Source organism: Ruditapes philippinarum, unplaced genomic scaffold (assembly GCF_026571515.1).
Source record: "Ruditapes philippinarum isolate M1 unplaced genomic scaffold, ASM2657151v2 ctg1086_1_1_1_1, whole genome shotgun sequence".
NCBI classification, from domain to species: Eukaryota; Metazoa; Mollusca; class Bivalvia; order Venerida; family Veneridae; genus Ruditapes; species Ruditapes philippinarum.
Genome location: NW_026857769.1, coordinates 9,832 through 36,524, shown reverse-complemented (window position 1 = coordinate 36,524; position 26,693 = coordinate 9,832). Strand labels below are relative to the sequence as shown.

The window sequence follows — 26,693 nt, the reverse complement described above, 5'->3', positions numbered from 1 at the left end:
TCAATCTTAAATTTCCTGTTACCATGGCAACGAGGGGACATCTAAAAATTACCAAAAGTCACTATTTTGCGTTGATTTTTTTCAATCAAATTTGATTTCAAAGTGCTGCAACTTTCCATGGATTGAGATAGAGTCAAAGGCTTTTCAGCGTTGGTTACACATTACCTTATGATCGACCTTGGGTCATTTTTAGCCTCTCACAAGTCCAAAATTTTCTTAACGATGAGGCGGGCTACCGCCCCCCCCCCCCCCCCCCTTAAACCCCCTAGAATCGTCTGCGTATATAGATCAATTTTCCATATTATCGCCAATGTGTCGGTTAATTTGTTTACATTTATTAATATCGTGCAAGATTCGGTACCACTTTATCTCTTGGGAATTATTTTTGGCCATGTTGCGCAACGATAATAATTAATTTGTCTCTAATTAAAGTTTTAATCCGTAAAAATTGATCTTTAAATTACGTCAATTTTGAAGATGAATTACTTAGTAATACACTGACCACCAAGTGTATCACTGTCAAATAGTTTGGTTCTTGTGTTTGATAGAACCCTTTCTTCTTTTTGTATCTAAGCAATATGTTTTCTTATACCAACCTTAGTAATGTTGAAATTAAATTTTCTTGGAGGTCATAATCATCCTGATGACCGCTTTTTTTTTTCAATGAAAACCAAAGCCTTAAAGACTGTTTACGGGTGCTTCTTTACAGGACAAAAATATGACGCACCTAAAATTACTGTGTAAAAATTTACATTATAATTGAGAGATTTTTTAAAAGTGCTTGATATATGAGAAATAAGATGAAATGATCTTTAAAATGACTCTTCTTTTCATACGTCAATTCTGGAGAAATTTGGAGCAGAACACACAAAAAACCCATAAACTTGGGTTACTTAGTAAATGTACTGACCACCAAGAATCATGCCCAGTAAGAGTCCAGACATCAGAACGTATGTATCACACAAAAAGTATAATAAAAATGTCCATGTGTATGCATGACATGATTACAAATTCGGCTGGCTATCAACATGTCAGGTTTGACAGCGTTCGTGACACTCTGTAAGTTAGAGGAGGATTGATAACCCGTCGTGTATGCTACATATATTATGCATTATGAAAATGGTCTATCTTAACCATAAATAAAAGCCTTAACAATGGATATAATGTGCTTCTGCATAGTCTAAGTCCCCCCCCCCTTTTTACCATAAAACAAAATCTTCCGGTTCAGTTATTTTCAGAAATTCACATCTCATTTTTCATTTATTTTTCTTTTTATTTATTTTTTGATTAATTTATTTTCATTTAATTATATTAGTATCTCAATTTTTATTTTTATTTATTTATTTATTTATTTATTTATTTATTTATTTATTTATTTATTTATTTTTTTATTTATTTTATCTTTCTATCTTGGGGGTATTTAGTCATTCACCATTTGGAGGGAGGGGGGATAAAAAAATATCTATTAGTAAGGTATATAGATTTCGTTAATTTGAGTGAAAAGCGTCGAAACACTTTTCTTCATTTTCTGGATGAAATGTTGACTCTGGAAAAACTGGAAGGAAGCCTTTTGCTTTTTTAATTCAATCTTAATTAAATCTTCAAGATGTATTTTTAAGTTTTAATTATACATTAAAAGTATTGAGACTCCTGTGTGTTTTTTAAAATAAAAAAGGCGTTACCCAACTTAAAACCAGGAAATATGATATTACATTTATAAGTAAAATATACAAGATATATACTTGTCAACATAAGCTTCAACAAACAGCAAACAGGTGTCAGGTTTTAGATGCACACCGAATAAATTTAAACACACTAAAGAGATAGTACTTAATTAAAATTAAATTTAAATACTTTACCACCACAAATTTGTAGGTTTATACATGTACTTACAATAGATTTATTTCATTTATTACATTTTTCTTTTGATATATATTCTTATTTAAAGGCACATTATGCCTCAGAAACGAATAAAATTGTCCTTCTTTAGAAAGGGCATGCACACTTGAGTTTTATACCGTTAAGGTAATGGTTTAAGAGCATTTCGAAACTTATCATCTGAGATAGTAGCGCGGAATGTGAAGTTATTGGTCATAAAACAAGCAAAATGTAAAAAAAAGCAGTATTTTAACTTCCATACAAAATAGTAAATCACTATAATGGTATAAATAGTAAGAAAACAATAAAATAAAAATCAGAAGATGTTTCAAATGAGTAATTGGCCAATGAGTAACATTTTTGGAAAACATAGTATGATATCAAAAATTAAGGCTTTTGAGAACTGAAACAAATGCGTTTCTCAGGATTAATGTGCCTTTAAGAAAAATTGCCGACACATTTTTCCCGCCACTTATTAAAACTAACACGTAAAACAATTTACAAAAATGGTACGAGTGACTTTTGAAGCATGTCTTATTTCTTGTTATATTTCGCGAGTTTTCTATGGAAAATGTCAATTAATTATATATAAAGAAAATGCCAATTTAAGCTTTATTAGCTCGGCCCGTTCATCATGGTGTTAAGATAATAGCCGCAGTAAATAATTTGTTGTTCTTGTACAACTGACAATTTAGGTGTTGGTAATAAACACTTTCTGCTTTTTTTACTGTCTGAAATAATAATTCATCTTTCAAGCCTTGAAGTAAGACAAGCATTATCTACCTGAAAAAAGGTAAATAAATGGGGACAACATTTTCATTACCTTAAAGCCACACTCCTCCCGTTCAATTCAAGTGTAAGAAAACATAATGAAATAGAAAAAAGACCAGCCTCCGTAAAGGCACTTGTATGCCTAGGAAACGAATAAATCTTTACTGCTTTAAAAAGGGCGAACATGAATTTTATAATATTTAAATAGTGGTTTTGAAGCATGTAAGGTGTTTGTAACCTGAAGAAAGAAGTGATAAATGTGAAATAATTTGCAAGAAAGTATATACTTTTCCTGAACTAAAAATATTTGATTTGTTAAAATTTGTTTTCATATCTAGAGGCGTGTGCCGCTTTAATAAACATTAATTTACTAGTACATGTATATATATATGACCTGACCAAAAAATCCACTGTCAAGTTTAACTGGCCACTTTTTGAACTTAGGAAAGAGATTACGACCATATTTAGTTGTTAAGTAATATGTATTAACATAGTTTTCGCAATATTATAACTAACACAAAGTCATTGTCATTAGGCAATTAAGGAACTTTATCTCCATTTTAACTTAATAGCATTCATACTATCACAACACTATTTAATAAATCTTTCTAAATTTTGACGGACTGTCGACGTTACTAAACAGTATATTAATTATCCTCCTTAAAAACGGTCCTTTGTATAAAAGTTGAAGGGACGTAAGTTGTCATATCTATAAATGAGCCGCGTCACGACAAAACCAACATAATGGGTTTGCGACCAGCATGGATCCAGACCAGCCTGCGCCTCCACGCAGTCTGATCAGGACCCATGCTGTTCGCTATCAGTTTCTCTACTTGTTATAGGGTTTGTAAGCGAACATCATGGATCCTGATCAGCCTGTGCTGGTCGCAAACCCATTATGTTGGTTTTGTCATGACACGGCTCAAATTATGAAAAAATTGGGACCATATAAGAGGACGGTTAACGTTGCTCATCACTACAGAGTCGCAACCGGAAACCGCAGACTTTCACGATCATGTTTTTAATTAAGAGAGACACGTTCCGATCTGTAAATGGAACATACAGTTTTTATCCAAAACATCAAACAAAGACAGGAACTGGCTTTTATGAACAATTGAAGTAACATTGTTATTCCACCTGCCGTATGTAATATATAACTGAACTTGCTGTTTTATACTTGGTTCTTCCCCGATGCTTACGCTATTAAGGCAGCACACCACACTAATTTAAGACACAGCTTCGACTTGCCAGGGATGATTTCTTGGATATAGTGAGTTTTCTGGATTTAAATGATTGTCTTAAAGTGCATTTTCAGCATGAAATTTGTTTTTGTGACATCTAATTTGATCATTGGCAAATTCGAAAACATAGTTAGAAATCACATGCTGTTAATTACAGATGTCAAGGCCGCCATTTTTTGTAAACATTGCTTTTAAACAGCATGCTCGGTGAAATCAAGTAATTTTACAGGGGGTACAAACTTTCAGCAATAGCAAAAAAATCTAGAAGGCCAAGCACCTGTTTCTTTGTGATATTTTGCATGTATATTGAGTTGCTAAAGTAATTACCCGTATATTTGCAGGTATCTTTTTGCCAGAAGGACGAAATGTGTTGTTTTTGGTCTCTGACCACTGTAGATTTTTGGCTTTTACGGAATGAAATGGATTTTTTTAACTGCCTGACTGTTGCAAATGGGATTATTTCATTATAGATGATTTGCAATTTTATGACATATATGTTCTTAACAAAATGTGTTTTCTTTTTCCAGGTTGTGTAGTTTGTGATCAGATTTATCAGACATATTGCTTGTAGGACATTGACGGCAGAAAGTTGAAATTTAGTCTGGAGTGCTACCTAAGATGTTCTTGATCGTTACAATAGAGTGCCGTACGATCGGACATTGCTATATAATCCAGCTCAAAGATCTTAAAAGAAACACTATTAGCGCTTTTAAGTCGTAGCGGAGACGCTGAGAACACCGAATAGTCTTTAAAGTGGAGACTTTTTTCTGTTCCTTTCTTTTTTGATTTGGTTTTCATTAATCATTTTGAAGACTTTATTCTGAATTTCTTTTTCGTCTCCGTTACACGGCAGGTGAAATATTCGCAGTGTTACACGGCAGGTGAAATATTCGCAGTGTTACACAGCAGGTGAAATATTCGCAGTGTTGTTTTTACAACACATAGTAATAAACATGATAAAAAAATCTGAACATTACAGTATACTGATTTATAAGGAGGTCATGACAAATAATGTAATTCACTCATGATACTTCGGACAATGTCGTAAAATATCATGTAATGCGTTAATACGTCAATTGTGTCTTGTGTTGTTTTTCTAATGAGCGTTACAGGGCCATTAATGAGCGTTACAGGGCAATAAAATATTGTAAAAAAATAACAAACAAACACGTATTACGAAGCATTAATAAGTAAGCAAACATTAAAAACAAAGCATTCCGACGAAACCCTAATTATCTGACATAGAAACTGAACAAAGGGGAGTAAATCGTTTCGGAAAACATGAAATATTAAAAAAGCTTGTTGCATGAAATTAATATACCACAATGTTTAGTGGATTTTTATTTTTGCACGATTCAAGCGAAACATAATTATCTCCCTTTATCCAAAAAAAAAAATGGGGGCTATATCTGTAAAGCAATAAAAAAAAAAATAAAATTGTAGACTTGGTTGCAATTGGTCTACATCTACAAGGTAATGACATGTGCAAAAGTCCCGCCCCCTAGCACCGGCTTTAACAATATCCAATCTTCAATGTTAAAATATTAGATTCAAGGATCGCAAAGGACCAACATGACATAAAATTAGCTGCTATAATTCACTGGTTCTTTATGTATTTGGTTTTGAACATATAGGAATATATCGATACATCTGCCGACTTAAGATGACAAATGAGCCGCGCCATGACAAAACCAACGTAATGGGTGTGCGACCAGCATGGATCCAGACCAGCCTGCGCATCCGCGCAGTCTGATCAGGATCAATGCTGTTCGCTTACAAACCCTATAACAAGTAGATTCGCAGGCTGGTCTGGATCCATGCTGGTCGCAAACGCACTATGTTGGTTTTGTCGTGACGCGGCTCAAATGCTTCTTAAAGTGGATTGGTCTACAATGGGCACATTTTCAAGAAATACATGTATATTTCAAATAGTGATAAAAACAATAGAAAACTATCATTTGGATATTCTTACAAACTATTTCTGAAACAAAACTTGTTAAAGTGGCATTATAGCTCATTCAAGTGTAAATGGTCAGTGAACAGATGAAAGTCAAAATAACTTGCTAATTTGCCATTATTGTAAAGTTTTATATTTTACTTTGATTAAGTAATCAATATAACGCATGACCAATATATTTTTTTTATAAATTTCATTGAAAAATTTATCGGTTACGAACAATTATTAAAAAGTGGCATTTTTACAATTTGATTATGTTGATATTATATCATAAAGATTTTCCAGTATCGATTATTAGTCAGTCACCCATCATAATAGCTAATCTTTTGAAATATTTTACTAATTCAACTCAACTTGACAGCATAATATCACTTTAATCTAGTTTTACATGACGTTTAAATGATGAATGACTAATATATCGTTCAAGAACATTCAATATCAATATCCATCAACATATAATTCTTTCATGATTTGGTATCATACTTAATACTATCATCATAACTATTTATGGTATTGTATACTTTCCATAATTAAGCAATACATTTTAAATGTCCTTTTTGTTTGCAATTAAAATGTAAAATTCATTGATTTAAGTATAGTATCAAACTACGCTACATGTTAGGTACATGTAATACTTATGTTTAAAATATATTGCTTTGCATTCTTTACAATAGACTGGTGCCTATCTAGTTGCCCCTCGCCGCTGTGAGTTAGAATCCCGCCAGGGACTTTAGATTATTTTATGTGAGGAAGCTATCCAGCTGAAGCTTACGGAATGACGGTGGTTCTACTCAAATTCCCGCTCGTGCGCGAAGTGGCACAAAAGGTGTTCAGGAAAATCGCTATATGACCTTACTGTGTTTGTGTAACGTTTGAATGTCTAAACACTTTATTAGGAATTTGCAAGTTCGAATTAGAATATACAATACAACAATATAACAATATACATATGTATTGAATTAGAATATGATAGGTTTTAAGAACTTACTAGGAGAAATAAAATTCTTATATTTTCTTTGTATTAGAAACGTAATTATAAGGTACAAAGTTCAAATTAGGTTTTTATTTTATATTTAGTCCTTTGAAGCTCCTTCTAATAAAGATTTTATTTCTCAACTTCTAATAATGTTTTTATTTCTCCTAATTAGGCTTTTGAAACTTCTAATTAAGAATTAAAAAGTTGTAATTATATTTATTTCTCCTAATTATGAGTTTAAATTCCTATTTAGCTGTCACTGGTAGTAAAAAGATTGTAGTAAGATGTTTTATTTCTCCTATTTAGGACAATGAAAGTCCAAATTATGGTTTTATAGCTCTTAACTATAAGTGAAAAAATCGTTATTGGACTATCATTAACAAAGTAGTATTTTGGATTTTAAAATTCATTATTATTTTAATAGTTTTGTAAAAAAGTAAGATTTTGCCCCAGACTGTTACCAAAAATACTTTGAAAACATTGTCAGATTATTAAAGATTTTCGACCATGCGACCACATACATGCATCGAGGACATGTTGGGAGGAAAGTGACCGTGCGACCACATACACGCATCACAGGATTCCCCCTTCTCTTACGAGAAAGGTACAAAGATGTGTCCGCCCTTTTATTAAAAGGGCAGACTTCAAAAATATGCCTTTGCCTTATTGTTATTAATAAGGAGGATATTTTTCACAAATATGTCTGGAATTGGTTTATATACAACAGTAGTTACACAAACCTAGTGGGTTTCAGTAAACGTCCTTTCAAGTCCGCTATGAAATTTTAAAAAGATCAGGCTTAATTTCCTGGAAAATTTTGAGTTTCAAGTTTTTTCTACTTTTCATTCTCTGTAAATATCAGAATTATCTTAGTTTTGGAAAACAAGAACGTTTCAAAAACGTTTTATATGCACTTTATATTTGAGATGTTTTTCACACTTTGTTTGCAAATATTACTTGGGGGCATTTTAGTACGCATTTAATTTCTATATTCGATTATAGGAAATGTGATGGGCTTTAAGGAAAAACTAGATTAAATTTGAGCAGCCGACAATTCTTACACTGGTAACACTGTTCATATTTGCACGTCTTATCTCACCTGCTGAATTTGTAAAATGCACCTTTTCAAGCTTCAATTTCTTTACAACTGCCTATCAACTTTGGACTGTTCAGATAGATATGTCTTAAGTAAGACAGTCATAAGTACAGTACCGGATCAGTCTGCAAGGATGTGCAGCCTGGCATACATGTATCTCTATACTGGTAGAATCATGTTGATTCCAGCAGTGCAGTGTTGTTAACAGTGGTCATATCTACACAGTTGCTTTCGATCTAAGCTCATTCAAAGGTTCAACAAATCATACAGTTTTCAATCTACCTTTATAACTGTACCATATGCCTTTAAACTTTCATTTGTTATATGTTTTCAATATGGAAAAGTTATCAATGCTATAGGTGCATCGAAGAAACACTTTTTAATGACACACAGTAAACGTAATTTCATATCAGACTGAATGTCAAATCAAATTACCTGAAAACATAAGTCTATGATGATCTCAACAATAAGTGACATAACAGATATCTTACATACATAGCAAAATTGGTTAGTGACATAACAGATTACTTACATACATAGGAAAATTTGGTCGTAGTGAATCTTGCTTTGTCCTGTAACTGCGTGTCAATAAAAAGCTTTTTAAATGCACATTTCACATTAACATTTTTTCTGTCATCAGAACAATTTTACAAATGATAGTTTAAAGCCTCAATTGTGGATAAAGATACAATAAACAATTAATAAAACGGTGATCTTGATTTTCTGGGCATTTTCTATCATTATATGCAGCCTTGAAAACAAATTTCTGCTACAACGACAGCATTTTCACTTTGGACACCTAAAACAGAAAAGACACACTAGGTTGATAGTTTGCATGTGTTGCTCTAGAAAGATAAATTCATAGTGAAGTCTTACTTTTTGAAGAAAAAAAAAAGATATTGTTCATGTTAAAGATGTCATTACTTTACAGAGATCCGCTTTGTGCAGGTTTTATTGTAAAGCCATTATCTTTATCCAAGCTCTGTCAAAGAAATCGTTTGATGTCAAGTGCACAGATAAAATCCCCTATATGATTTAATGGTAATAGATTGGGGCTTAGATTTACGAACTTTAACTCGTGTCTTTGAGATGGCGATATCTTCAATGACGGGGGCAATCGTCTGAATAATTTTAACATGTAAATTTTGTTTACGTCTGAGTCAAACATTTATAACATAAATTTATATATAGATTAATTACTAATGTATAGAGAAAATTATTAACAGAAAATAAATATTAATACCTACGCCTGTCAATGATTGACACCAGTTTTAGAATGCACTGAATAATTCGGTAATTTATGATGTTATGTTAAGTCTGTTGGGTAATTTTATAAAAAGTGTAAAAATGTCACGTTTAAGGAAGTTAGATATAAAACCTCGACGCTAAGTCTCAGATATTTTTTGCAATATCTTATTTACTTTTTGTGTAAATTTACAAGTCTGACCTATTTAAACACGTTAAAATGTTTAACACTTCACTACAAAATCCTTAATGAAATTGAATCTAGTACTACTTAAAAGTCCTTCATGGGGTGTCCAGAACTTGGTCTTTTAACGCAACGATAGTAGAGTTTACAATAATTTTATTACTCCATTTTCAAGTAAAAATATCTGAAAAATCAGCCTCAATCATTAATTCTTACACTTTATACAGTTTAACCCAAAAATTGAGTTCATCGTAAACATATTAAAAAGATTACTATATTTGAAAAGATCATCACAGTATGTCCCTACTACTTTATTGCGATTTGTCTATCGGCATATTATTTGTTCCGGGGGATGGGGGTGTTTAAAAAGGTCAAATTGACCAAGCGTCGGCGTAATCCATGTTGGTGATATCTCTCTTACCATTTTATCTCAGTACTGAAAATTCTAAAAATCTTTGCTGTTCTGAAAGTGAATTAATGATATTTACGATCGTTGGGCGACAACTCTACCTAAAAAAATCATAACTATTGTGCTGTCATTATCTCCCCTGAAAACCACCGTGACTATCTTTATCTATAGTTATTGATTTATTTGGTCGTTAATTATCGTTTTACAATCTTATTGTCGTTGTAACTTAAACCACAGTGTGACTGCTTTTAACAGTATTGACTTGTAAATTGAATAGAATTTCTTTTGGACTTGACAAGTTAAATAGTAAAGTTACGCGGAATGAATTATAAATATAAATAGGGATGGATTTGCTATGGTGAAATGCTTTTCGTTGTAAATCAATGTGTTTCGTTGAAATTGGACTATTATTAAAATTCTCTTTGTATACGACGTTCAGTTTGGTTTTGAAACTTGTTTTATATATTGTGTAGAGTTAACAAGAACTTGTGGAGTTAAACTACAACTGGCATTGAATTCAATACAATATTGTATAAACTATCATAATCTATGTCAGATGTGCATGTATGTTTTGAAAGGGTGTTTAAATTTTGTCCTAACCTTTCATAAGACCTTATAATCGGGTTTACGCGGGACTTGATATAACGGTGTATCGCACCTATTTCGGTTATATTTTGTTACAGAAAAGTTGTTTTACTAAAGTTTTATCACAAATCCGCGGAAAAAACTCGTAATACTTTTTAATTTTACATGTTTTTATCAACACATTCTAAAAATGCGAGACATATGTACCTTCAATATCGAGATTTAAACTGTCTCAGACCAAAGGAATTCCTACATACAGCGTGGAGACGTGGTTATGAATATTTAATGTCAAACAAATCCATACAATGATAAAGACGATGTCCTGACAAGTGGAACTAGAGAACAAAATCTGTGGATTTAAAATGTGAAATTAAAACTTTGGAATGATTGATTTTGTTTAAAAGGGGATAATTGTTTTATTGAATGAAGGATTTACAATATATTTTGTGTTGACATAAAAAATGATATATTCATATATAAACTATACATAGTGACTCAACCCAGATACCAGGGTGTGTCAGGTTATTAGTGTTTTGTGATACCGAAATTCGCGTGCCAAGAGCGGCAACTGTGAAAAAGGGGAGGTAACCAAGAAACGGAGTTAACTGAGATCAGGGGGAATAACTGGGACGCAAGGGTGGTAACTGTGATAGGTCAGATAAGATATTAATAAGTATGTAGACGATGGGGTGTTCAAATTCTAAAACAGTGCACCCAAGCATACACAGTAAGTATCATGTATTATGATAATATAATTAAGAAATATGTATATATTTTGTTTTTTTTTATCATATAGTAAGATAATATAATTATGTAATATGGATAACAGAGTTGTCCCCCTTTAAAGCTGCAATAGTCTCTGATAATCTTAATATAATATAGGAACTACTTAACAATGAGACTATAAGTAAGTGATATCAAACTGTTACAATTTAGTTTCTGCTGTACAAAGTACCAATTTTAATTAATTAATTTATTTATTTATTTATTTATTTATTTATTTATTTATTTATTTATTTATTTATTTATTTGCTTCTATAGTGACAATTTATTTCACATTTAGTGCTACTTTCTTCAGGTAACACGTATTACAAATTCTCTTAAACCAATATGAAATGGTGATTAACACGTTGGTATATCGTGTGCATATATACAATGGAAAATATTATTTAACAAATAAAACACAAAGTCAACTATAATTATCGGACAGACGTAGAGACGTACAGTTGGATACCATAATGTTTCGGGTTTTTTTTTTTGTTTTGTTTTTTTTTGTTTTTTTGTTAAATTTGTTTTATATTCTTTTTGTTGTCATCGTTTTTTTTTTTTTGTTGTTGTTTTTTTATTATGTAATGAAAATGAAAGCATGTCTGATGCATAATGGGCCTTTAACATGCAAAAGACCAGACAACCGGCATTATCTTATCAAAATACAATATGAAAACTATAGTTACTCTCTCAAAACTGACCCGACATAATCCTGAGATAATAGGCATAAAACGGATTCCGGATTTATCATATCTGCATGGATTAAGTTAGCTGTTTGTCCAAATAAATTTTTCTAGATAGTGCTAACGTTTCAACAGCAATCAATAGTTCATTTTGACGCGAAGAATGCTGCTACTTTAAAACAGCATATGATTTCCTAGTTTTATACCAATTTTGTAATAAACAATGACCACTCTTGAAATGGCAGCCGAGAAATTCGATTTGTTAGTTACATAGTTTAATAGTTTGCTGTACATGTACGTGTCCACGCATATAAACAATACATTACAATAACTATGCAGTGAAAAAATGAAACATGTACAAAATTTATTGTGCCACCATGTACCATCCACAAACGACCCGTTCCGTAATAAGCCAATTAGGAATGCCAAACAAATTGATAGCATATTGATGTCTATGGAATGCTTTATACATTCATGTTTACATATTAATATCTAGATTTTAACAATATTTATATAGTCATTGATCATGAATACACATTATTTGAAAAAAGGCTATAACAAATACTTGTTTGTTTAAAAAAAACTGCAAATGAAAAAATAAAGATATTAAAGAAAAGAAAAAAACCGGAATGTTGAGTCGATCAACATCATTTTTTTCGACAAAGAGCTAGTTCTTCTATATTTATATTACTCTAATATTAATGGCTTTAACTGACATAATATCATAAAGTAACTTGTAAGTAGTTTCTGGGCGACATGTATGTAAATTTTCAAGTGTTCAGATTATTTTGGATTAATATATGACAATAAATGGTTGAACTGACCGATAAAAAATGTTTGTTCAATAGCACTTTTATACGATCCTTACTTATGAATAAGATAATATCATAATTAAAAATGACCTAATTCCTGTGTAAATATGGAAACCTAATAAATTCATATCGACAGCTCGAAACACTTTTATAAATAAGCTGATTTACGGTCCCATACCATGACTGCTATAACATACATTAAAAGAAGAGAAAAGAAATCGTGGAGAATATGATTGAGATACCGAAACATCGAGATAACGAAACATCGAGACAACCGATATCGAGATAACGATAGCTGGCTGCAGTAAAACTGTAAATAATTGCTGCATTGTAAATAGATATAATTTACTTTTTTTGTTTGTTCGACAAGAGTTGAAAATCTGGTTGTCAGATTTGTCATATTTCAATTATTAAATTTTTTTTGTTGAGATATTCTGTTCAAATGATTTAGATTTCATAACTATTGATATACCTTGCTATACAATCCAAGAAAATTCCCTAAATTGTATAATTTAAATGGAATACAAATGAGCGTATATTATGCGCAATATTATAGTCCATTGATTACGGATGTTTCTATTTTAGAATTTCTATCCACATAAAGTGTATAGTGCATATTCACACACGTTTTACCAGACCTTGAACATTTTTTATGAATGAAGTAAACTTTTAATTACAACTAATCGCATCTTCTCGGGCCTTTCCGTCAAACTTCGGATAAGATTATTAATAATAGCCGAGATGTTCCGATTGAATTATAATATATACATAATATATGCATAGAAGTCCTTATTAGTTGACAAAATGTTAATTTGAACCTGACGCTCCAATTTGCTAACATTTAACTCTATCTGAACTTTCCTTTTATTAGAATGAAAACACATACACATATTTAATTATTAATCATAATTGTTGACAATATTTGTTAACAAGACAAGCTCCGCGAACTATGAAATCTAACATTGAGTCTATGCATGTGTGCGTACATAAAGTGTTATTTCTTTTTGCAGATGAGAGAAACAAGGGTCAAGGTCATGCCAATGGTCAAGTTAAAGAGAATATAACGGCCACAGAGACAAATTCTAGAAACATCAAAGGTGACTACAGTCAGTACCAGCTCGCCAAACACAATAGAGAAAAACAACATAAACAGAGACAAATCAAGTTGTTCATGGCCGCAGATGTAAGCACTTACAATATACATTGTTTTTCAATAAAATGTCCTCATTTGTCCATGGCCGCAAACGTAAGCACTTACAATATAATTAGATAAAATGTCCCCATTGTTCATGGATGCACTTGCAAATAATTCAGTGAAATATGCTCATTTGTTCATGGCTAGAGACGTAAGCACTTACAATATAATTCAATGAAATGTGCTCATTTGTTCATGGCTAGAGATGTAAGCACTTACAATATAATGCGATGAAATGTGCTCATTTGTTCATGGCTAGAGACATAAACACTTAAAATATAATTTAATGAAATGTCCTCATTTGTCCATGGCAACAAACGTATGCATTTACATTATAATTCAATAAAATGTCCCCATTGTGCATGGCTAGGGACGTAATCACTGATAATATGCATTCTATTTCAATAAAATGCCCTCATTTGTTCATGGCCACAGACGTAAGCACTTACAATATAGTTAAAAAATGTCCTTATTTGTTAGAAGGTCTTCTAAGCCAAACGATAAATTTGGCTTTTAGTAGTGTCCTTCTTCAACTTGTGTACCTTCTTTTGCTTTCCTCTTGTTGTTTTTTATCCTCCTGATTCTTTTTGTTCCTGCTTCTCATTTTTATTTTCTTTTTTCTTTATTTTCTTCTTCCCTATTTGATCCTCACCACTCTTTATGTCTTGTTTTTTCGTCATCTTTCTCCCTTTCTTCTTCGTTTTCTTCACCACGATCTACTTATTCTTCTAAGGGTGTACCCTGTTTCAAATATTTCATTAGGGCTTGGTTATATTCTATAATATATGTTAGTCTTAAATCGCATAATTATTCACCGGCATTGTGTACTATGTCTTGAATATAACAAAAGTTAATCATTGACATAATTTAACATCAAAGAGATCCGCCGCCCACTCAACTCCATAAAATTACTCTAAACTTTGACAAAGGTGTGACCAGATGAAGTTTAGGGTCATCCAATTATGTAATAAACATTCTGTTTTAAGAATATAACTTAATATAAATCACTTTCAGAAAGCTGCAGTAAAACATTACGCATGTACAAAGTGTGGGCGGGTTTTTACACTGACACTGATCTTTAAGGACTAATTTTCTGTATCTTTATTACTGTTTTTAGAGGCTATTATACTTACGCTTATCATCTTTGTAAATAAACACTGATCTTAAATGTTATATATGATACCATACATGTAATTTATTGGCTTATGTGTGTTGTCATCACTACATGTGTTCTTACAGGAGATGGCCGTCAAGGTAATGGAATCTCGTGAAATGCTATCACTAGGAACACGGTCACGTGGTACGTCACGTAATACGTCACGAGCAACGTCACCGACCAATAATAAACGTACGTATAATACCCGATAAGTGTTTTTTAATCGTCTCTTCTGTAGGTCTTTGATTATTGAAAAAAAGAGTTCTTGGGATAAATACGAATAATCTTCTAAAAATACTCGAGGATACGTTCGAGTTAGTTTCAATGGCGACAGAAAATGAATGCTCAGCCTTGCTACAGCGACCTTGAATTAGCATTATGCTTTAAAACATGACAATGCTTTTCATGAACTATACACCTTTGAAGATTTTACGCTTGTTGAAACACAGTAAAATTAATGACTCTTGACACTCTATTTCACAGTAAATCATAAAAAGTAGACATGTTAATTTCTACTTTAATGAATTTTTTTTTTTGTTTAAAGGCACATTCATATTCAGTGTCATCTTTTCGTAAAAAAGGGTCAAGTATGTAATTACTTTATTATGTTACTGTTGATTATTTGTAGAATCACCGGGAAAATACACGTGTATAATACTTATCAGTGTTTAAAAACGTTTTCAGCGGCGTCCGTGGCAGAGAGGTTAAGGTCGTTGACTTCAAACCACTTGCCCCTTACCACTGTGGGTTCGAATCCCTACTTTGGATTCTTTCATGTGAGAAAGCTATCTGGCTAGCTTTCGGAACGTCGGTTGTTCTACTCGGATGTCTGTTTGTACCTAAAATATAGCATGGAAAGGTACTTGAAGTCTTCTTTCACAGTAAAGCTTGCCATAGAACTTATACTGTGTTGGTGCGACATAAAATCCAGCCGAGAAAAAAAATATCCGAATGTCCATATTTTAATTGCATTGTGGACTGACTACGTAAACGTTATCTATGTTTTACCGTCAAACTTCGGAAATTGTCGGTGTTGGAAAAGTCCGAGATATTAATTTGCATATTTTAGAAAGTAATTTCAAAACAAGTAAAAAGCATTGAGAACAAGGCACGCGACCAATCTCTATCATTTTAGATCTGAAAGAATCTGTAGATGTTTCGTTATTATTTTAGTTATGAAGCTAAGTATATTGATTTTAGAAATAAATGGGCCTTTAATGGAAACTAAAGCACTGGATCAGTGGATTTATCTTTTCATTTAACTTTACTTTGCACATTTCAATAGAAAATAAACAAAGAGGCTTTAATGGTGTGCAACAAAGATATAAAAAAAACATATCCAGACAAAAATGACAGAATGATTAAAACATTACTTATGACCTAGGCTGAAAGTGCCAAATTTGTCTATGTTTAATTTTTGTTGTAAACGGGGACCAGAGAATTACGGTATGCCGTTAGGGCCATCGCCTATGAATGTGTTGATCTGAAACGCGATAGTCGATAATACGATGGTGAAAACACGAAATCACGAAACTACGATGGTGAAAACGCGAAAGTACGATGATGAAAACGCGATAGTACGATGATGAAAACGCGATAGTACGATGATGAAAACACGACAGTACGATGATGAAAACGCGATAGTACGATGATGAAAACACGACAGTACGATGATGAAAACGCGATAGTACGATGGTGAAAACGCGATAGTACGATGATGAAAACACGACAGTACGATGATGATAACGCGAAATCACGAAACTACGATGGTGAAAACGCGACAGTACGATGGTGAAAACACGATAGTTTATCGCGTTTTCATCATCGTAGTATCGTACTGTCGCGTTTTCATCATCGTACTTTCGCGTTTTCACCATCGTAGTTTCGTGATTTCGCGTTTTCACCATCGTATTATCGACTATCGCGTTTCAGATCAACACATTAATAGGCAATGGCCCTAACGGCATTCCGTAAAGAATATCTTCGCGTCGAGCCGTCGTACGTCCAGAGTGGTACACAAATATCCAAAAGATAATAAATTAGTCACCACTAACGATCTGTGAGTGTAATCAGTACTGATAATATACCGATTTAATATTGTTTACTTTCTCATAAATAATTCATAGGATCAATTATAGGTATTCGGGCCGACAATGTTTTACGTTCCATGTTTCTAATGTCGTACGTGCATTGATGAGAGGAATTTTGTAAGATTTTTAGCGGATTGTTTAAAGGAACTCCACTGAGGTCAAAAGGCCTAAAACATTAAATTTGATTTTTTTAATAGATCAGGTAAAGCACTCAAACTTTTAAAAAAATGCAGAAAGTACAGAAATTCACTAAGAATTAAATTGAAAATCGCCAGTTAACGCAATTCTTAGCCTGATTTGAGTGAAAAGCGTTGCAACACTTTTTTTTATTTTTTTGGCTCTTTTTGCACAATAAAATGATTATTTTGGGTAAAAGAGGGAAAAGGTGAGGAAATAATCTGAAAATGGACACAAATTATTGGCTCTTACCCAACATGAAATTGTAAACAAATTTCGGAAAATTATTTTCAGTTTCGTCATGTCCACCCCCCCCCCCCCCCACCCCAGTGGAATCCCTTTCAGCATAAAGCTGAAACTCTTCACATAAGACTGTGTACTTCCTGTTACTTCCGGTACATTGTTAATGGTGTTACTTTATTTAGAATTTTGCCTATACTTAATCCGAATATGAGAGATAATTTGTTAAATTAAAGCACAGAAATCCATATTTATTCAATTCTCTAGAAATGTCAAATGTGTTAAATAATGTTTAAATTATGGATTTAGAGCATGTAAGATGTTAAGTTTTACAACTGAAAAAAGTAGTGCTGTATGTACAGTAATATGTCGTAAAAGTAGCAAACTGTAATTAAAATAGTATTTTGACTTTAATGACTTGTAAAATACTAATTCACTTTAATGATACCAATAGCCAACAAAGCAAAGATAGTTCATCTATATGACAAATTTGTATTATTTTCCTTTCTTTTTTTAAATAAAAATGATAACATTTTTAGTCATAATGGGCCTTTAAGCAAAAAGGGGCTTTTAAACGAAAACCTCGAACCTATGTGATACATACTACATACATAATGTACGAGTACATGTATAAAGATCAGCTGGCAGCTTTGTCTGTTTATAATTATATATATATGATTTAAAATGTTTACAAATCTATAAAAATTCCACTACATCTTATGTGCGGGCACCTTTTAACAATCATTTAGTTAAATGCCTCATAAACTTGGTAAATAAAATATAAGTGAAGAATATACATCGGGGAAACTAAATGAAATTAAACCATAAACTTTGACAGAATTCAGAAGAATCAATATAACACTCTTGCATTATTGATTTGAACTTCTACTTTCTGTTTGAAGTGGTGTTAAATTTGAAGATGGCTTTGTGATCTAGTGAGGACACTTGACACCGAACTATTTTACCTCTGACGAAAATTAAATTAAAATAAAAATTATATTTTTTTTTGCATACGTGTTCCTTTATCATTGTTGCATTAAAGCATATTCAGTACGTTTTTGTTTGTTCGTTGTTTGTTGTTGCTTTTTTAAATACGATACATATTTATATTACAAGATTCGAGCAATGTTTTGTGTCCTAATTGTATTTTCATTATAATATTTATGTGACGCTTACATTGGTACATTCGTACCTAAAATATTCAACAACAAAAAATTAAAAAAAGAAAACTAAAAAATGTATATATTATACATATTTATAATTTAATTCGTTTTCCGCGCCGTTGGTCTTAGAGTTTCCAAATATTTACATGTATATCAAGTGTGGAACATATTATAAATATCTTCTTAATAGTACAATTGTGTTATTTTTATTTCGTTATTGAAAGTTGTTGAAATGAATAACAAAAGAGTTGTCAAGGTTTAAAGGACGAACTGCTATAAGTAGATATGTAATTATTTGTAATAGGAATTGTCAGGCAAAGGAGAAGCTTTAAATACCCTATCATACCGACCCAGGTCTTAAATTATAATATTGTATATAATTTTATCAGTCAAGTTTCAAACAATTTAAACCATCAAACAAATAGTGATACGCACAAGGACGCCTTTGCCCGAGATATTAAGATAATATAAGTTTGATATGAGCCGATAACTCCGTTTTTACTTTTTTAAGGAACCAAAATGTTGGTACGACGCAAGGCTGCGTGACCTCGGTGTGACCTTCGTGTACTGTGTTTTAACAATGTTACCCTGGTTAATATCTATATCACTATAATTTAGTAAATGATCCTATTCAACTCTCATGTCAACTTCAAATTTTAATTACGTAACACTTAACGAGCATTGTAACTTCGTTTTTGTTTCGTTTTAAATCTGCACCAGATCACGTCATGTCACGTTGTGTACGTAATTTCACGTGAATGACATGGGAACGATTCAATTATTAAATGTATTGACTATTCATGAAAATATTAACCTGACAATCTAACAAAAAATATGTTTTTTTTTTCTTTAACGATAATGTGTCATAGTAGAAAATAAAATATAAATTTGCCATAGAAGAATTTCCACATGTTTAGATAAGTTACAAAGTATTACAACCTTTAAATACCTTGTAGGACCCTCAAGTTGATATTGAGGACACTTTAAATGTTGAACTTTAAAAATACTTAAATGCAATCGCAAGAGCTCTTAAAACGCTATTAAGTACGTCCGCCAATAGCACGTGCTTTCATGAATTTGACATTTTTTTCTTTATTTTTTTTTTGAAAATTGATACAAAATAATAATGACGTCATTTAAGATTTCTTACATCATTATTTCGACTTAATATTCTTTATAAGTTAAAAGCTTTCAAAGTTTTAATTTTAATAGTTTGTATAAGTATTTAAATTTCTATATGAATTCTTTATGTTAAACAGGAAACCAGCAACAGAAAGATGATCCACTGGTTCCCATGACGCCTGTTGCCGAGGACAAATTAAGTCGGGGAACGTCTTTAAGAAGGTATTATCTTATTTCACGGCGTCTCATGTTTTCATTACTTGACTTTCCACATTCTCGGACGATTTGAATTCAATTCTTGACCTGTTAGAACAGAAAATGATTTGGTCTTTGCCACCAGTATAGAATCAGGCTAGCCTATGATTTTCGTGTACACTCGCCAGGCTCTTTACAGTTGGTAGCTCAATTTTCATATGTTGTTATTGAAATCCCTTAAACTTTGAATGGATTCTTCCATATTTAAAGCAGGGCAAATCCAGCAGGTGGAGTGGATTTGAACACATACTTAATAGAATTGAAAGGTAAATGGGTCAGTAAAATTTCAAAAGTAATTCCGTAATGAATACGGATTTTAGTATAAACTTTAACAATTCAATTACGCTGTATTTGCCATTTGAACAACCTAAACCTTTGTAAATTTCAAATTAAAATTCGCCTAACTCAATATTTCATTGTGAAAGAAGTCTTATTTATAAACGTGACTGTGTATGACTGTGCAAGTCTAAATTAACTTTTCTTATCTTTTTATGTATAATATGATATAATTATATCGGATATTTTTGGTGATTTAAAATGTCGGCTGATTTAATCAGGGTATTAAACATGAATAATGTGACATAATATTCCATATCTGTCGATAACTTTGTATTTCCCGTCTGAAAACAATCTTAATCTGTTTATTATTATTTCCATCATAATATCATCATAATTACAATCACCATCATCATCATCGTCGTCGTCGCCGCCGCTATCATTATTTTTATCATTTAATTTATTATTATCATTATTATTATCATTATTATTATCATCATCATCATCATCATCATCATCATCATCATCATCATCATCATCATCATCATCATCATTATCATTATAATTATTAATATTATTATTATTATAATGATAACTTAACTGACAAGGTTCCTTCAATAAGTAAATCTATTTTTAGGAAACTAAGTTTTTCATATTTTACTATTTGGGGGTTAAAGCTATTGACATATTAAGTCAATTTATACAATGTATCATGATTACTATTTTTTTAGTGTATTGTGACCATGGCCTAAACACCGAGGTAATATATCAAAACACCCTTTTATGTAAAAAAAAGGTGGTGACTTAGAGCTGTATACTTCTATAGATATAAACGAACTAACTTAATTTTTCATTGTTACTAATCGAACAAAATAGAAATAGTATACTGGTTAAGGTGTCTAATTCACAACCCATGTCACTGGTCTTAAGTTCGATCTTTACTGGGGTTACGACCGTGTTGCCAGATATAACACCCTAGTATTACAGTTGGTTTCAGAGAAGTGGGCTCGAGAGTTCTTTAAATAAGCCCCCCTGTTTTTGGTTTTTTTTTGTGTTTCTTTTGTGTTTTTTGTGTGTGTCTTTTTACATTCGGGCTCTAAAATCTATGTTTCAACTAAAAACGAAATTAAAAATAAATTTCGTATTACACATGTGCTTTTCGGCACAAACTTTGCTAAGATCATTAATAAAACGTCATCTCTGTTTTACAAACGCTTTGAGACATTATATGATACTTTTAAATTTGGCATGACAAACAAAAATGAAATTCATCGCTTTTCAAAGGGTGTTTGTTCTAACTGTATAAAAACATAAAGAAAATTCTCGCGTTACAACTACAACACCCAGACCAGTTCGTATCGATCGAGATTTTATTTTGAATTTCAATAAGTATACCTGCACGTGTATAGCTGAATTGAATTTAAAAAAATGTAATTGAGTTACGTAAAATAAGTCATCTGATACGTATTGAAATCTCATTAATAAGCACTTCGGAACTAGGCCTATACATACAAATTGATATGACTGGCCGCGGACGTTGCTAGGACTTGCGATCATTGTTAGGACTGACGATAATTGCTAGGACTGGCGATAATTGCTAGGACTGACGACCATTGCTAGGACTTGCGATAATTGCTAGGACTGACGATCATTGCTAGGACCTGCGATAATTGCTAGGCCTGACGACCATTGCTAGGACTGACGACCATTGCTAGGACTGACGATCATTTCTAGGACTTGCGATAATTGCTAGGACTGACGATCATTGCTATGACTTGCGATAATTGCTAGGACTGACGACCATTGCTAGGATTGACGATCATTGCTAGGACGTGCGATAATTGCTAGGACTGACGATCATTGCTAGGACTTGCGATAATTGCTAGGACTGACGATCATTGCTAGGACGTGCGATAATTGCTAGGACTGACGATCATTGCTAGGACTGAACGACCATTGCTAGGACTTGCGATCATTGCTAGGACTTGCGACAATTGCTAGGACTGACGATCATTGCTAGGACTGACGTACATTGCTAGGGCTGACGTACATTGCTAGGACTGACGACCATTGCTAGGACTGGCGATCATTGCTAGGACTGACGATCATTGCTAGGACTGGCGATAATTGCTAGGACTGACGACCATTGCTAGGACTGGCGATCATTGCTAGGACTGACGATCATTGCTAGGACTGACGATCATTGCTAGGACTGGCGATAATTGCTAGGACTGACGATAATTGCTAGGACTGGCGATCATTGCTAGGACTGGCGATAATTGCAAGGACTGGCTAACTGCCAGTTGGTCTAACTGCTTCCAGTATATCAGGATGTGCACTAGATTCGATTCGGATAATAATAACTGATCAAAAGTCAAATTGCGGTGTTTTCACCTCATTTCTTTTCTCTTTCCCCTAGATTTCTGTATCTTAGTATAGTCGAATCCTCGTAACTTTCTTCACCCATTCTTTTTAACTATTCTTGACATCCCAGGAATGGTTTTTGTCATTTATCTTTCAAAATGTGGGTGTTTAAGTGTTTGGTGTTTATGTAAATTGCGGTTGGTATTTAAATAAAACTGCAAGTGGGCTTTAAGTAACAATGCCACTGGTGTTTAAGTTAAACTGCGGATGGTGTTTAAGTAAACTGCAATTAGGATTTAAGTAAAATGCAACTGGGGTTTAAGTAAAATGCGGCTGGGGTTTAAGTAAAATGCGGCTGGGGTTTCAGTTGAAACGCGATGTGTGTTAAAGTAAAAAGCGGTTTATGTTTAAGTTGTAAAAAAAAATGAGGTTTTGGTTTTGGTAACAATACAGTTTGGGGTAAGTGAAAATGCGATTGTGGTTTAAGTTAAAATTCGGGTTCATGTAACAATGTAGTTGGTTTTTAAGTAACAATGTGGTTGATGTTTAAGTAACAATGCCAATGGGTTTTAAGTAAGTCACAATGCGGTTGGGGTTTAAGTTAAGCAATTGGGATTTAGGTAACAAAGCGACTGTGGGCAACACCATGGTTAAGCTTTAAACAACTACGCCATTAAAAATTAACGTAACACCGGTTGTGATTTTGAAAGTTACACTTTGGTTGTGGTTTTATTTACAACACGGCTGTGGTTTAAACACAACACAACAACGGTCAACACTGTTAATGTCGTAGTTTGATGTTCCAGCTTAAGATAGGATAAGCATAAGTGCCCTTTAATCAGTCCCTTTAGACACGTCAGTGTATCTTTATCACATCATATTTTAGATATTAATTTTCAAAAATACTAAAAAAAAAACATCATTATTTTGAGGTTATGTTGTGCTATAGATAGACTTAAACTAATTTATATCCACTGAGATAAAACATAAATCTATTTGAGCCGCGTCATGACAAAACCAACATAGTGGGTTTGGGACCAGCATGGATCCAGACCAGCCTGCGCATCCGCGCAGTCTGATCAGGATCCATGCTGTTCGCTTACCAACCCTATTACAAGTAGAGAAACTGATAGTGGACAGCATGGATCTTGATCAGACTGGGCGGATGCGCAGGCTGGTCTGGATCCATGCTGGTCGCAAACCCATTATGTTGGTTTTGTCGTGACGCGGCTCATTTATGCAAAAAAAAGATCATTTGAAGTATGTCTCGATCAAGTTTGTACTTCAAAGTTAATCACCGCTGTTTAATCTGATTTAAATCATGTAGTGTGCCAAATATTTTTGTAAAAATGATTAAGATTAAATCATATAAACAAAGCAGCTGGAAATCCGTGAGAAAATAACGAACATAATACTGTATATAGGAGAAAAATGTTGGACAATAATATTTACTTCCTTCTTAATTATGTGAAGCATTATTTTGCTCTACAATCAATTTTTGTTATGTTTTAGTCCCTGCCTAAGGTCACGTGATTAAAGTAGCACAAACATGCAAAGTTTTAAAGTAGCATGCCTCCAGATGAGCGAAAATATTTCAATAAATCAAATTTGTGAAAAAATGTACCAAGACTTTAGGCAAAGTAGTAAAGTAATAATTTACATGTTATGAGCGATTAATAGCAATCTATTTCATTATTTGTATATATATTTCTACTGCGTTACCAACGCAGCAAGGGCATTTTTTTGCATATTTTGACCTCTTTTTGTAATAAACTTGGGATGTAAGTGCCATTGAAAATGTGTAAAATGATTCCTTTTGGTTACTATACAATAATATACATTTAATTTCATTTTCAAAATTTTCATGAAAATAAAAATTAATCTGGAGGCGTGCTGCTTTAAAGACATTTAAGAAATTGCTTAAGAAAATGAACATAGTATTCAGTGATAAAAGCAGTTTCAACTTGCGATAAATTGCACAAAAACTACCAAAATATGCATAAAATTCCTTCCTCCATTAGTACGAATTCATTAATGAAAAAGTAAGTTCAGCCCATTTTTTTGCATTTAATATTACCGACTCGATGATAGGACCACTTTTACCAAGGCCCCAAAGTGCCCTAATAGCGAGACTTAACTGTAGTACATTTCTTAAAATCTTGTTGTTTTTTTTCCTTTATAATTTTGAAACTTCTTTTAACCAATCTGCAGGCGTCCTGCTTTAATATCATTTATCATCAATAAGGTATTATAAATCTATATACATGTACAATTATAGCATACCTCGTCCATATAGCAAACTTTTTATGCTTTCTTTATTTTTTTCCATAGCATGCATTACCTTTCTTGATCACTCACAAAATCGTCTTTCGAGGTCATATATTTAATATTTGATATTTGAAGTATTTTTGGCCACATTATATAAAATAAACTGCCAATAATAACTTAATAAAACATTTTGATATTGTACCAATAATTATGTATTGAATAATGTGCCCCCCGCTCCTCTAAACTCTCTCCCCCTCGTATTAAACTTTATTGCCGCTTAGTTAATTTTGTTTGATATGATGCACAAGGTTGATATGTCTTTATGGAAAACTATCATTATCCAATGCTATATGATTCAACCTTATTAACATATCTTATAGCTAAACATTAAATTTTGATAACATTTGTTTCTACTCCTTTCAGCATTGACAAATCACAAAAGAAAAAACGCAAATCAAATAAACAATCTAAAGGTAAAAACAAAAGCAAAAAGCATCGGAAAGGCAAAAAATCTAAGAAAGGGAAAGGAAAAGCTTTAACTACTCCAGACAATCAGAATTCTGACAGTGATTCGGGTCTAGAAAATGACACTGAAAACGAAGCCGAACAAGATGAAACAGATTCTGATTTAGAAAACGATCAACCAATAATAACCGATAATCGATCACAAATCGAAAATCAAACGGAAGTTAAAAACAGTTCTAACACAAGCGAGAAAAATGAAACCAGTCTGCCACTTACTGAACCAAATGGTGTTAAAAGTGACGAAACGCCGCTTATATCAAATAGAAGTGTAAGGGACATCAAAATACAGTCAGCATCAAAAGATTCAGGAATAGCTGAAAGTGGAATTAATGACCAATCGAATCAGTCAGGTGAAGCAGAGAAAATAGACCAGGGCGAACTAGGCCAAGATATTTTACCGGAAGTGCGGAGTGATTCTCGCATTTAGCATTTCATTCGAAAATCTAGCAAATAATTCGAATTTTATCGTTGTTTATCTCATAAGCCTATCTCATTAGATTATCTCATAAGTCTATCTTATTAGTTTATCTCATAAATTTATCTCATTAGTTTATCTCACCAGTTTATCTCATTTACATATTTCTTTAAAAATTATGTTCATTTTTATTTGTTAACGGAAACGCTAGTCCCATTGTTGTCCAACTTTGCCATTTTGATATTATTCCATTTGTCATGTCTATTCAGTGATAAGCATTTGAGCCGCGTCACGACAAAAGCAACCCAGTGCGTTTGCGACCAGCATGGATCCAGACAAGCGCGTCTGATCAGGATCCATGCTGTTCGCTTTCAGTTTCTCTACTTGTAAAAGGGTTGGAAAGCGAACCTGATGAGACTGCGCGGATGCGCAGGTTGGTCTGAATTCATGCTGGATCCTCCGCGAAGGCTGGTCTGGATCCATGCTGGTCGCAAACGCACTCTGTTGGTTTTGTCGTGACGCGGCTCATATTTTTATTTTATTTTTATTTCATATTTCTTCTTTGTCTATAAGTTTTCCATCCAGTAGGGATTAATCATTTCTTCTGTACGTATGGTCAATGACAGATACTAGTAGATTTACAGGTAGATTTACAGGCTCATTATGCCCCAGAAATGCTTTTATTTTCATTCTCAAAATCTTTTTTTTTCGTGTTCTGTTATAATTTCCAATTCCAGTTTGGAATTTCACACAGTTAATAGTGATTGGAAGTCAAAATACTACTTTGTTTATATTTCGCTACTTTTATTACAAATAATTTCACATTCGGGGCTACTATTTTC

The 26,693-nt window shown here is 32.7% G+C and overlaps 1 protein-coding gene across 1 annotated transcript; it reads left to right on the top strand.

The window, feature by feature from the left end:
- Nucleotides 1-9,965: 9,965 nt before the first annotated feature.
- LOC132750879 (GATOR complex protein WDR24-like) lies at nucleotides 9,966-26,195 on the top strand. The gene is made up of 5 exons (XM_060740937.1): nucleotides 9,966-11,069; nucleotides 13,616-13,788; nucleotides 15,040-15,148; nucleotides 19,886-19,970; nucleotides 25,335-26,195. The coding sequence occupies exons 1-5, from the start codon at nucleotides 11,027-11,029 to the stop codon at nucleotides 25,861-25,863; spliced, it is 939 nt and encodes a 312-aa protein (XP_060596920.1). The 5' UTR covers nucleotides 9,966-11,026; the 3' UTR covers nucleotides 25,864-26,195.
- Nucleotides 26,196-26,693: the final 498 nt, after the last annotated feature.

Coding starts and splice junctions, on each gene's coding strand:
- LOC132750879 (XM_060740937.1), top strand. CDS start 11,027: ATGGGGTGTTCAAATTCTAAAACAGTGCACCCAAGCATACACA. Junction 15,149..19,885: donor GTCACCGACCAATAATAAAC/GTACGTATAATA, acceptor TATGTTAAACAG/GAAACCAGCAACAGAAAGAT. Junction 19,971..25,334: donor CGGGGAACGTCTTTAAGAAG/GTATTATCTTAT, acceptor TACTCCTTTCAG/CATTGACAAATCACAAAAGA.